The sequence below is a fragment of the Mastigoproctus giganteus genome, chromosome 8 (assembly GCF_048544385.1).
Source record: "Mastigoproctus giganteus isolate SK-2022 chromosome 8, ASM4854438v1, whole genome shotgun sequence".
NCBI classification, from domain to species: Eukaryota; Metazoa; Arthropoda; class Arachnida; order Uropygi; family Thelyphonidae; genus Mastigoproctus; species Mastigoproctus giganteus.
In genome coordinates this window covers 127,807,567-127,822,408 of record NC_143582.1, presented here as the reverse complement: position 1 = coordinate 127,822,408, position 14,842 = coordinate 127,807,567, and the positions used below count along the sequence as shown (strand labels likewise).

General features: G+C 38.6%; 1 protein-coding gene across 6 annotated transcripts in view; it reads right to left on the bottom strand.

Annotated features, from left to right (window-relative positions):
* LOC150081815 (RNA-binding protein Musashi homolog Rbp6-like) overlaps positions 1-14,842 on the bottom strand; it is a 1,034,865-nt gene that overhangs the window by 657,640 nt on the left and 362,383 nt on the right. For all 6 annotated transcript variants that reach the window (XM_090378903.1, XM_090378901.1, XM_090378906.1 and 3 more), the window contains exon 3: positions 4,195-4,243. In XM_090378903.1, the coding sequence (XP_090235029.1) occupies positions 4,195-4,243 (49 nt within the window). The remainder of the gene's footprint in view (positions 1-4,194; positions 4,244-14,842) is intronic.

Genomic DNA, 14,842 nt, shown 5'->3' with positions numbered 1-14,842 from the left:
ATTCCTTTGGAACCAAACTGTACCTTAGAAAGCAGTTCATTTGTTTCTAGCTACCACATGAGGTGGGCATTGACCATCCTTTCCGGGATCTTGCACAAGCTGCTTGTGACAGCAATGGGATGGTGATTATTGGGAATTTTGGGATCCTTTTCTGGTTTAGGTAAGGCAAGAATGATTGCCTTATGCAAGGAGTCTGAAAACTGGTCTTCAAGGTATATTCTGTTGTACAGACAGAGCAGCTGACTCATAGATTCAGAAGAAAGACATTTGATCATCTCATAATGGATGTCATCTGGTGCCACTTTCATTTCACATATGACTCACAGTTACTTGAAGATAACTTCAAATGCCCTTTTTCAGCTTTTTGTTTGAGGTCTAGAAACTCATGATGGAGGTAAGACATTTCAGAAGACACTTTGGCAAATGTCTCCCTTAGAGTGTTAACAATTGCAGTCGGGTTTACAATTGCACATCCATTATGCTCTAGGATCAATGTGGTGCAAGATGCACATCTGCCCTTCATTTTTCCAACTTTGTCCCATGAGTTTAGGTGACACTGTGATGGAAGAAGCAAAGTGGATCCAGGATTTCTTTTGGCCCTGATGTCAAACATAACGTGCTTTTGCACATGCACATTTGAAAGCTATTAGATTACCTGTGGTGGGATAATGATAAAATATCCCCCATGCCTTTCTTGCTGCTATGCATTCTGCATTTGACCATGGCTTTGGAAATAGTGGAAACCAAGTCCATGTCTTGGGAACTGCAATTGCTGCTGCCTGGACGATACTTTCTGTGACATAGAAAACTCAGTCATTAATTGGCTCATTCCTGACCATGTTGATATCTAACAAGGCCAGATGTTTGATGGAATTTCAGTCAGTGTGATCGATCTTCCACCCAGGTATCCTAGGTGGGAAGCATGGTCTCTCTTTACAAAGGGTTGATATCACAGGAAAGTGATCATTACCATAAAGGTTGTCTTCTACCTCCTATGCAAAAACAGGGAGGAGATAAGGGGAGCATATAAAGGAGGTCAATCGCAGTAAATGTACAGGTAGGCATGTGGAAAAAGGTGTTATGTCCCATATTTAGAAGGGCCAGGTCATTGATTTCCAGCATATGCTGAATAGTCCAACAATTTCATTGATATCTGCACTACTCCCAGAAAGTATTGTGTCCATTAAAATCTCCCATTAATAAAAAAATTGGAAGGCAATTGCCTAATGATATCATCACGGTCTGCCTGAGGTATGTCATTCCCAAGGTGACAAATAAATGGAACAAACAGTTAAGAGAAACCCTACTGTTATTTGAATCAGAGGCATATTCAGGGCTAGGCAGAAGGGGAATATGCCACCTCCAACCAAAAATTTGAAATTTAAGAAAACGAAGGCAAGAGGCATTCTAAAAAAAAAACAACTCAATTTCCTGGTCACTAAGCCTCCCCCCCCCCTTTAGGATGACACCTGATATGCCACTGATTTGAATTGCTACTGCCTCTAAGTTGGCGACAATTGACATAGCATGAAAAGGGGTATGGGGGACTCCTCTGTGGGCAGGTCCAACCCAAGCTCTGTTTTAAGAATAATACAGCAGTTACACAAGTGAGGGTCCTAGTTTGCCTTTCAATAGTCTCCTGTAAGCAAAAGCATGTTGGCTAATGCTAAATGGAGGAGGACCTTGATGTCATCACAATTCAGACAGAATCCACAGAAGTTCCACTGTAAAAATTTAAACGTGGCCATTCTTAAAATTTGTTGGGTCAAGTAGCTTCCGAAGGGCTGGGGGCTTTGTTTTCTCGGTCCTGGATTTATCTCTCTTTGGAAAGAATTGGTGTTGCCCTGTATCCATTTCTTCTTTCACAAAGAAGTTCCAGGATATTCTCCTGTACCTCCTTAACTTCCACATCCATTTTTTCCTGGGTTGGTTGTGGTTCTTGCAATTTTTTTGGCTTTTCTTTCCCATTTGATTTTGGTAGTGGTGGAGAGCTAGGAGTTACTGATATTGGAGTAGCTGCTGACTCGATTTTTTGAGTGGATTTTTGAGAGCTCAATAAATAGTGTGCAATTGGAGTGAATGACTCTTTTGGTGGGACAGTCATTTCAGTTTGCATTGTGATGGAATGTTTCCCTGTAACTTTCTCCGCATATGTAGGCTTTTTGCTATTTACTGGCCAAACTGCTTTCCTTGCCTGCTGATATGATACACTGAGCTCTGCCTTGAGCCTTTGTATCTCTTTTTCCTCTTTCCACTTTTGGCATGCCCTTGAGTATGCAGGATGTTCACCTTCACAGTTGACACAGGTGAGTTTAGTGGCTGTATATGCAGTGCTGAGCACATGCAAGAGCTCCACAGCAGGCTATATACGAAAGCCCATGTTTTTGGCATTTAAAACATCACAGTGGATTTGGGAGGTATGGCTTTACTTTGCAGTCGACATACCCAACTTTTATCAAATTAGGAGATGTTGGAGAGTTAAACATAAGGATAATTTTTCTAGTTGGTACTAACTTACCATCCTTATTCACGTAAATTCTTTTAACTGGTACAACTCTTTCAACTTTAGTTCAGAGCAGATTTCCTCCTCAGTAACTTCACGTAGGTCCCAATCTGAGATAACACCTCTTGAAGTGTTAAGGTGTTAAGTGTTCTGCAAGGTAACACCATAATTGATATTCCTCCTATTAAAGTGCCTCACAGTAATTGCTCTGAGTATCTGTTGTTTTTGGTTTCAATTAAGCGATCTCCAGAACAATGCATCTTAACTGATTTTTGGGGAACCTGCTATCTCCTCTAAACTCTTCTGTATGAAGAAGGGTGACATTTTCTAGATAGGTTTTTCAGTTTGGGAGTGTATTCTCAAGAATATTGGAGCGGGACCTAAAGGTACTTCCGTTCGGGGTCTTTTTACAGAATTGACATTGTCTTTATCTAAGGTTCCGAGTGTGTCTCCGTAGCCAGGTGAGCAGGAGCAGCAGTGCGTAGCACACGCTTCTTGATTAGACCGGGGTTCGAGCCCATGACCACCAAATACGGAGGATGCGGAAAGGTCAGGAAATGACCACCGCATATCCCCGGAGCAATATGGCCTTAGTTGCTAATGCTCCTAAAAACCAAATAACAAACAAACAAAACTAAGGTTCCGTTTACAGATGGGGACCGGGTTGGGCCCCAGAAGAAATAATTTTATCAGGATTCGTAGTAATTTTTGTATTTGTTCTGTGCCTGGGCTCCCCATGTAGCCCAAATGGGATGCCCATTACCCAGCAAGCAATAAATGCACTCGGGAGTGGGATGCCAGGGCTACACAGACACTATGTAGCCCTGATATTGGAATCCAGTCGCTCAGACCATGAGGATAGGGGCTTGGCATTGACATGGTTGACCCTTGCAGGAAAACCAACTAGCCAAATGATCACAGGTGGGCCTTCCAGGACCACCTGCCTTGTTGAAGCAGGAGCCAAAGTGGTGTGTTAAAGCTGGGTTCCTCAACCACCAGATTCCCTCTTTCCAAATTTCCACGGGTCGCAGCACATGGCAAACATGACGGATTCCTATGATGTTAGTCTGGAACCTAGGCTGTAGGAATTGCATCCCAGTGATACTAATCTGGAGGATCAGCAGTGTCACTGGGAGTTCCCCTCACCACGTACATGTTCCCACATTGAGGAGAAGTGGATTTAAAAACTGTGTTGTAAATCAATTAGAAAATATTGAAAAATCATGATGATGCTCATCATGAAAAGCTGTAATTATGATGTAAGCTTAGAAAAATATCCAAAGAGCTTTAAGTGCCCCAGTAATTGATGGAACATCAATTACTGGAGCACATAATAGAATATAATATAATGCAACAGAATCTTTATTAATATTCTATCACAGTAGAGTGTGTATTCAGTAATTTGGTTGACCTTAATATCACAGTAAACGACACTCAAATAAACTTTAAGATTATTGGTTGAACATGTTTAATCTTTCAAAACGTTTCTTTAAATAACTGGCAGAAATAATATGCACTACACTATGATTGTTATCCAAGCTTCAGGTAACTGCTGGAACTTTAATATAAATGGATAAGATAATATGAACTGAACTCCTCAAATTATTTCCCATTAAAATCATCACAAACATTAGCAAATGAAGAAAAACATTCCTTTATATAGTAAGAAAAAGATAAGGTTATAACTTTACCTCTATGCCTATTGGTCTGTTTATCGAACATAAGCATTGCATCTTCTACCTGTAAAAAAAAAAAATTATTAGCTTCCAAAATTGAAGAATTTTTATAAATATATTACAAATATATTTGCATTGCTAAATGTTTAAAATGCCATAGTAAATATTAAAGGATTTCCAAAAGTCTCTTAACGTAAAATTTTTCTCACTGTCTACTGCAGACAATGCCTGAGCAAAAATGTTGTGCGTAAACATTATGCTTTTAAATTCGAAATAACACCATGATCCATAGGTTGGATAACTGAAATCATCTTTGGCGGCAGAAATACGACTCTCATGTTCGAATTTAAATCATCTAGATGCATGGGATGTCCAGGAGCATTATCTAATAGAAGCAAAATCTTGAAAGGAACGTCGTTATCTTTCCAATATTTTTCAACCTTGGGAATGAAGCAGCATTTAAACCAATGCTATCTGGTTCAATCAGAAATGCACGGGTAGGGTGGCTTTATCGATGCCCCTAAATACATGAGGATTTCCAGAATGGTACGCAAGCAATGGTTTTAATCTGTAATCTCCCATTGCAATAGTCCCAAGCAAGAGAGTGGCCGTATCTTTTTAAGCCTTGAAACCTGGCATTGTCCTTTCCTCTTTGGCAATGTATGTTCGATCCAGCATTTTTTTTCCAATACAGAGCAGTCTCATCAACATTAAAAATTTGCTGCGTCAATAATTTTTTCCAACATATCACAAAATTCTCTGCAGCTGCAGAATCGCCACTGGTGACTCTTGGCCACATACTTTAATGTTTTGGAAACCACCATCATGTTTGAACCTATAAAACCACCCATTGCTTGCTACGAACTTGGCTTAGGGTTTGCTGTATTTATCCTTAATATCTTTATAAATACTTCTTGCTTTTGCTTGAATGGCCATTGGACTCAGGGGCACTTGCTTCTAAATACGATTTTCCATCCATATTATTAACAGCTGTTCCATCTTCGATATAGCACCTGAACGACGTTTTGTGATCACTGTTGATATTAAATGCGTTGATCCTTTTATATATTCTTTTATATGCACAGTGTCCTTTAAAATAGTATTCACTGTTGAAGCAGAAAGACCTAATTCCATGCAATAGATAACAAACTTTGTCCTGCTTCATACTTCTTAATCATTTTCATCTTCATTTCTAAATCAATTTTGTTTTGTTTCCTAGCACTGCCAGCACTTGCACTTTCCATTAGTTATTTAGCCTTCATCATCATAATAAGTAAATAGAAATGAAGAGAAGATTCTGAAAATCTATTTATATTTCTTATATGATGGAAGATTTCGGTGAAGGGGAACTGATTTCACCATAATACCATAACGTAAAAACCCACAGAATTCCAGTTATCAGGATTATTGCAAATGAAATAAGATAGAGTTTACTACCTGTTTATAATTGATTGCACTAACAGAAAAGTCCAATAAACTGGAAAGTGCAAATTGTTTTTGTTTTTTTTGGTCATGACTTCCAGAAAGATGCTTTAGAAAAATATCACAAAGGCGTTCAAAATTGATTCTTATAATGGGAACATATGATAACGATGAAAGTGTAGTGCAATTTCCATTATAAATATGACATTTTAGAGAGATAAACAGCTTAGTTATATAGCATAAATTTCAACTTCCAAGGACTTGGAACGAATTGAAAAAAAAAAAACATATATATATGTTATTGGGTTCACATTACGATATTTTCACAATATCTCCATTTATCCCTACAGATGCAAAATACATTTCCATATTATTTTTCAGTTTGCACCAACCGGCAAAAACTTACGTAAAGTAAAATTTGCGTACGTCGAGTATTACATGAGGGAGTTCCTGTAGTAATTCTGAGTGAGTCCTAGTACTATACCAAGTGTAAAAGTTTTTAATAATTTCAATAATTATTAAAAACAGTATAATCATTGATTCCCATCTCATTGGAAGGCCACAGGACTGACGAGATGGGACTCTTTAATTTTAGGTTGTTCCATTTATTGCTCATGTCGCTGTGGTTGGTTTACAGTATCAAAGTTGATATTTCACATTATTTGGCTTTGTTTTCAGGAGATGCCAGTCTATATTTGTTTAAAATTGACATTGGCTTTCTGTTTAAAGTATTCAAAGATTTTTCAGGTACTATATATTTCCACAACAAATGGTCTCTGAATTTAGTTACCCCCCACTGCTTCTGTTCTCCTGACTGTTTCTATATTAAGTACTCGTTTTCATTCTAATTGTTTCTTACATGGCTTACATGTGTCACTCAATTTACATTATGTTTCAGGCAACATGTTGTTGGTTATATTATGCAGCCATTGATGGTTGTCTCTTTTTATGTTATTTTGTTTTATTATTATTATTATTATTATTATTATTGCTCTTATTCTGCTAGGTGGACTAGGTGTTAGACATCTGTGATTTAGCTCCTGCTTTATAGTGATTTTAAGTAGTTTTTAAATGGTATTTTTGTAAACTTTGTGTACTGTCTGTGCCTTAGATGATTATCAGGAAGCTTGAATGGTTTTTATGATAGTTTTTTAGATAAGTACTATTTATTTAAGTTTAAGTTTTTAGTGTGTAAAGTTACTCCCTGAGCCTTTGTTCAGTGTAGCTGCAAACAGGAACGTTATTGACTTTTGACATGAAGTGCTTTCCTGGTCATAAAGCTGTTTGTGACCTCGGCAGTATTCCGGCTTTGGTAAAGTCCCGGAGCCCTCTAACAATTTTCCAGTTAGCCATGCCCACATCCGAACTGTCATCTTGTTTCTCCAGACTTACCACTCTTCTCTTTGATTCCCTGCTGCAGGGGGCGGGCTGTCCCAACCGGCAGGTGCAAGGGGCACACTGCACCAACGTTCAAGGGGCACTGGACAACATGAAACTTACATACACATATGAAGAAAATTTTAAAGGGGGTACAAAATTGTGATTGGCATCCGGGTGTCACATACCCTAAGAACATCCCTGCCCTGCTGCGTCAATAATGGCCCACCTGCTTGTTTGTCATATTCTGTTTGCCAGTATTCAAAGAAATTTTAACTCTCCAGCATGCCGCCTAAGGAAGCAGTTTCATGCAATGCACAGAGTAATAAGATACAGAGTGGTCACTTGCTCAATTACCCCCAGTGCCATCATTTTATGAACATAAAACTAACACAGCCATCAAAACCCACAGTGTACTAACGTGCATGCCCAATTCTAATACGGCCATTACTGTATATGGGTTTGATTAGTGCTAATGAACATAGCAAGCTTGATTTATGTTGCTCTTTTTTGTTATTATAATTATTTGTATAGTTGTCTACACACATCATGGACAGAAACACTTTCTGTCCATGATGTCAGTAGACATCATGGATAGAAAGAAGCGTTTCTTTTGCAACAAATCTGGAGTGAGATTCCACTGATTTCCGAAAGAACATTTACGGTAATTTATCATAATTGATTATCAGAAATATTTAATTAAATGCTAAAAAAAAAACAAAAAAAAACTACCAAATATCTAATTAATAACTAATTCATAACTTATTACATTAATTAATATGAATAGTCCATTGATATTATTGGAAATAACAGTTTATTGAATACTTAAATAATGTATAAGTATAGTGTGAAAGCATCAATAATACATAGCCAAATCTGAATTAACAGAATGTTAGCAAAACGGTATCGTTTTCAGTTATATCTCATATTCTGAATACCTTCACAATGAGTTGCCATGATATTGCACTACTTCGAATAAGTAACGCTTCACCTGAGGAGAAGACTAATGTTACTTATTCTTAGATGGATACCACCACCCAGATGGCACAGTTGCAGGGCTATTTTGTATATGTGTGAGATAATAACACGACTATCCACTAGTCCCTATTAGACTTAGAAAAGCAAAAAGGTAGAGGGAAAGTAATAGTACAAGTGGAAAAGAAATGGTGTAGAAGAATGAAAGGGACAGTAACTCCTTCGACTCACACCACTCAAAAACTCATAAACTCCTCGAATAGGCAATGCTTCCCCAGTGGAGAAGGCTGTTGTTACCTATTCTTGGAAACTCCGGACATCATCAGGCTCCCCTGGTGCCATTTCAGGGCTATTTGGCCCTTCTTCAGTGAGTGGGTAGGTACCCGAGTGAGGCAATGATGGCAAAACAGTTATGAAGTATACCTCTACAATATGAGAGATGCCTGATGGTGTATGATGTGTTTAGACTATAAAGCGTTTAGGGCTGAAGCCTCAAGTTATGGAAAAGTCTAGACTATGTATAAGTATAGTGCATAAGCATCAATAATACATAGCCAAATCTGAATTAACAGAATTAACAGAAACATTGAATTAACAAAAATATCGGAAAGATATGCCAACTTAGTCACCCATTCATCATCTGCAAACAACTCTGCATACTCATGCCCCTCAACTGTTAAAAACGTCTGTACCTCCTCCTTAAGTTCAAAAAGCGTGTTAACACTTTATCACCTGACAACCACCGTACTACAGTATATAGCAGGAGTGTGGTTTGTTCAGATCCCGTTTTCTGACACAAAACGGAAAAAAGCCGCGAATTGAGGGGGCCGCGATTTGATGAAATTTACGACTTTTACTACTTTGTCCGGCATAACTTTCAGAGTAGATGGCAAGGACTTCGCAACAATGACTTCATGGTGAATAAGACGATGGTAGTAGTGGCATGTGATGCAAAAAAGCAAGTGTATGAGCTTATGCAGCATCAGCCAAAAAAAAAAAAAAAAAAAATCACACCATTCCCCCCAAATGCCTGTCCAGTTCCTTCTTAAATTTATTTAACCTATCAACTTCCACAACGACAGATGGGAGTTTGTTTCAGCAATTAACCATCTGCTAGCTAAAGGCAAATTTCCACACATCTATTCTACATTTGTCTTTCCTTAATTTGAATTTATGCACCCTTAGGTTCGTAATATGAACAAGTGGAAGGATCCCATCATAATTCAGCATGCACAACCCATTCAAGGTCTTATATACCTCAATCAGATCACCGCACAGGTGCCTAGTCTCCAGCTACTGCAATTTGCAGAACTTAAGCCTCTCTTGGTAAGAGGATCCCTTCATTCCCCTCACCAATCCTGTTGCCCTTCTCTGTACACACTCAAGCAAATCTACATCCTTCCTAAAATGAAGCCTCCAGACCTGTACGCAGTACTCAAGGCGTGGCCCGACCATTGCCTTATACGGAGGGACAATCACCTCCATTTCCCTGCTAGCAAAATTCCTATATATCATTGACGAAACCCCATGACCTGCCCTGGCAGCCTGTCTGCATTGCTCAGAGAACTTCATATTAGACTGCAAAATCACTCCCACGTCTTTTTCATTTTCTACCACATTAAGTGTAGTACCACACAGTTGGTACATTTCTCTGGGGTTACTTCTACCCATATGCAGTACTTTGCATTTGTCAAGATTAAACTTCAGTTGCCACTTCTTAGCCCATCTGCCCAAATTATCTAGATCCTGTTGCAGTAGCACACTGCCATTACTGTCATTAACAACCCTGCCGACCTTTGTATCATCTGCAAACTTCGATATTAAGCCTGATATACCTTCATTGATATGATTGATAAATATACAAAACAACAGAGGACCCAACACCGACACTGTGGGACTCCACTAATAACATTAGTCCACGAAGAGCACCACCCATGGCGCCTCCGTAGCCAGGTGGGAAGGAGCAGCAGTGCGTAGCACACGCTTCTTGATTAGACCGGGGTTCGAGCCCGTCACCACCAAATACGGAGGATGCGGAAAGGTCAGGGAATGACCACCGCATATCCCGGAGCAATATGGCCTTAGTTGCTAATGCTCCTAAAAACCAAATAACAAACAAACAGCACCACCCATTAATTACCACCCTCTGTCTTCTCCCACTCAACCATCCTTTTATCCATTGTAGCAACTTACCCTTAATACCATTCTGCTCCAATTTGTACAATAGTCTTCCATGCGCAACAGTGTCAAAAGCTTTCCTAAAATCCAAATATATGATATCAAAATTATTTTTTGCATCCAGTTCCTTTGTAACCACATCATTATTATCATTAGCCATATGGTGCAAGGAAGTCTAAGGCTTATACTGGATCAGCCAAAAAAAAACTTTGTTTTTAACCCTGAGAGAGAGAGAGTGAGAGAGAGAACAAGGGTCAGAAGTAAAAGGGAATTACCAAGAAAAAGACGAATGATGATATCCAGCTCAGGACCCTGGGTGTGCCAAGCCCATACTCACCAGAGGTGAGCCCCTGGGGTCAAATAATATCCTATCAAATTTGTCAGACAAGACTTTCCCTTAACAAACCCATGCTGTGTCTGAATTATTGCTGTAGTCTTGTCTAGATGATCCTGCAATGGATCTTTAACCAGTGGTCACATTGTATATCAGGATTCACTTTAAGCTCTTTAGCTGCAAAGCCTTTAACTCGACCTCCGTGGCTTTTTTCACTCCATGGCTGAGACAGTTGGTCTCGGGCGTACATAGCAAGGTTTTACCCAGAGAAACTGGGGATTTTTTCTTCCAGGAAAACAGGAAAATCAACCAGAGAACACAGGCAATTTACAGATATAATAAATGGTTTACCTAAGAGATAACGGGTGGCCCTAGTATAATAATTTGAATTTGTCCCGCACATACAACATTGTTTTTCAGTAAAATTGGCATTTTTGTGAAAAATAACAATGAGTAGTATTACAAACATACAGTATTAGATAGTATGAATCAGAGCTGTAATGCTCAATACGTTCTACGTTGATATTAATATTTGTAAAATAATAGGAGGAGTTTACCTCAATATAGTACGCAGAACACTTCCGTATGATACTCTCCAGAAATTAAAATTAGAAAAATCTAAATATTTCTAAAATAATAAGAAGAGTTTACCTCAACATAGTACGTAGAACACTTCCGTATGATACTCTCCAGAAATTAGCACTAGCATTAGCAATAGCATTAGTAGAGGCATTTGATGCAAGAAAGCAAGCTTATGCAGCATCAGCCAAAAAAAAAAAAAAAATAATAATAATAATAATAATAAATAAATAAAAAATAACCACTTCCACTTCACCCCTCTGTTCATTCGAAATACCTGTCCAGCTGAGCCTTAAACTTATTTAGGCTATCAACTTCCACGACAAGGGATGGAAGTCTATTCCACCAACCAATCACCCGCTGGCTAAAGGCAAATTTCCTCACGTCTCTCCTACATCTGTCTTTTCTCAATTTGAATTTATGCCCTCTCAGGTGATTATTCTGAGGAAGAGGAAGAATCCCATCAGCATTGAGCATGCTCAAACCATTCAAGGCTTTATACACCTCTATCAGATCACCTCGCTGGTGCCTAGTCCCCAGACACTGTAATTTGCAAAACTTAAGCCTTTCTTCGTAAGAGCACCCCTTTGTTCCATTCACTAATCTTGTTGCCCTTCTCTGTACTCGTTCCAGCATCTCTACATCCTTCTTGAAATGAGGCCTCCAGACTTGTATACAGTACTCAAGGTGTGGCCTGACAAGGGAATAATCACCTCCTTATCCCTGCTAGAAAAATTCCTATATATCATCGGCAATACACCATGAGCTACCCTTGCAGCCCATCTGCACTGCTCAGAAAACTTCATATCTGCCTGCACAACCACCCCCAGGTCCCTTTCCATCTCTACCACTGTCAGTGTAGTACCACAGAGTTGATACGTTGCTCTGGGGTTGCTGTTTCCCATACTTTACATTTGTCAATGTTAAACTTCATTTGCCACCTCTCAGCCCATCTGCTCAACCTTTCCAGATCCTGTTGCAGTAGCATAGTGTCAGTAGTGTCCTTGACAACCCTGCCAACCTTCGTATCGTCTGCAAACTTGGACATTAAGCTGGATATACCATCATCAATATCATTTATAAATACAGAAAACAATAATGGACCCAATACTGAACCCTGAGGGACTCCACTAATAACATTAGTCCACGATGAGCAGTGTCCATTGAAAGGAAATTAAAAGGAAAAACTTCCATTACAGTAAAAAATAATTAAAAACCAATTTAACACAATTAAAATCAATTTAATGCAATTAAAAATATTAAAAAGAATCTAACGAAAATATTCAAAACGATTTTCCTTCCTGAAGCTGCCAACGCTTTTCGACCATATGTCCACAGGAAAGAAAATTACCAAATACGGTTGAATATTTTTTTAAAAATTTTTTTTTAGGAGCATTAGCAACTAAGGCCATATTGCTCCGGGGATATGCGGGGGTCATTCCCTGACATTTCCGCATCATCTGTATTTGGTGGTGACGGGCTCGAACCCCGATCTAATCAAGAAGCGTGTGTGCTACGCACTGCTGCTCCTTCCCACCTGGCTACGCAGGCGCCTAGGGTTCAATATGAAACTTAAATAGTGATTATTTGTATTCGCGCATGCGCGTAAAGGTCCATGCATCGGAGATCAAATATGGCTGACGAACATTAACAGAATTCTCGTGTCATTTAATTTCTACGGTTTCTGAAATTAATAGTCGCCTGTAATTACGTTCGACATTAAGTATTTTGGCCTCGTTGAATAAAAAAGTATGTGTTTCGTTAATGACATGGAAAGCTAATTCTAACGCTGCTGAACCAGAAGCACAAACTGAGGCTTCGTGTTGATTTACACAAATATTCAGAGAAAACCACATTGAACTTTGGTAAGGTAAGTCATAATTACCACAAGAAATGTTGTATACCAGGTCATTAATTTGTGTTGCGAACGCGGAAAGAACCAAGCGTTTGTTCAGTATAGTGTGTAATTTCTGTATTGGCCTGGCCACAATTTTAAATTCGGTATCTTTAAAGAATCTATTAAGCTGTTTGTGCCACTGTTCACATATGGGACAGAAATAAAGTATTTTTTGATATTACTATTGTTGGTTGCTGTAGTATTTTGTATCCTTAGCCTATGCCCTAATTCGGTTTATTGTTGCAAGGGGATAACCCCTGTTTAAGAACCTGCTAGTTAATATTTGTATTTCTGATCCTAAAACAGATTCTGTTGTTGAATATTTACAGGCATTTAGAAATCGATTAAAGATAATTGATGATTTGTAGGTGAACGGGTGATAGCTATTATAATGTAGAAGCATACCGGTGTTTGTAGGTTTTGATAGATGCTAAATTGGATTTTATTCGAGTCCCGAGTAAGCGTGAAATTTAGAAAGTTTAATGACTTTGTATCCGTATCCTCCCTTTCCAATGTAAATTCGAGTGTAGAATGAATATTATTAAATGAATGTAAAATATCTTGGATAGTACTACTATCAGTAATAACTAGAGTATTGTCTAAATACCACCCATAGTATGGGGTCGAAAAGGTGTCAAATGTATATGCTCAATCGTTGAGAGATAGATCTCTGACATTAAGCAGCTCAGACTCAAACCCATTGGTAATCCAAAAATTTGTTTGTACACATTGTCTCGAAATGTGATATAGTTGGCCTCAACGAACAGTTTAATTAAGTGAAAAATTTCCTTAATAGGTAGCTTCTTATAATTAATCGGTATGGAGTTATTATTTAACATATCCCAAATAATATCTAATGTGTATTCAACGTTTACATTCGTATATAACAGGTAACATCTAGTGATATCTAAAATGCCCACATTTTACTGATTAATTTGCAGACATACCCCATACATCCCCCCCATAATGTGCCCCTTCTGCTAAAGAGGTGTTTTGGTCATTTCAGCAGAAAACATAAATACTAAATTAACATGACAAATTAAGTGCTATCAGCTCCTCGACAATAATAAGATTCCTAAATTCGGTAGTGTCGAACCCTTACCCCGAACGCAGCAGCTTTCGCCCTCGTATGATAACAAATTCCCCTTGTCACTGTTGTCTTAACTCGAGATAACAGTCGCTTTCGAAGTTAAGTTCAGGAGTCCAAAAATATGAGCTCCGCTCGTTCTTGGAGAAACTGCTTCGTGCTGTTTGTCACTAATCATTGCAGGTTACCCCCCCCCCTTTATTCAAACACCAGATCGGTAGAAGTCCAGGTATTAAGGGGCATAGTCAACGGAGTAGGGCAGAGAAAGGGGAGAATATAGTAAGTTTAGAAACGGCACTAAATGTTATGGAGTCGAGGAGAAGAGAAGAAAGTAAGATAGAGCGGATAGCCTAGAGCAGAGACGAAAAAGATAGCATAGACCAAAAGCACAGAATTTCCAACCAGAAGTTCCTCGTAGTAGAGAATGCACCATCCCCAGTTTCGGTAAGTCGTGACTCCCTTCTGTTATATATAAACATTACTCCTCAATAACCCGATTATTATGCCAGTATTAGTAAGTTACAGGATATCTTAATGCTGCTATTTTATATAGCGTGACACTTAGTATTGTCATCTATTATAATTCACTGTAGATAGTATGATGTATAGTAAGTTAAAGCATATCTTAAGAGTGGTATCTTAAATAGCGTGACCTTTAGTATTGTCACCCATTATGATTCCTTGACAGCAAATGTAACCAGTGTGTCACATGCCAGTATGTGCTAGAGATGAACAATCCACACAAAGAATACATTCACTAAGAGTCTATCAATTACCATTTTATAAACAATGTAAAAATCAAACTATTTATATA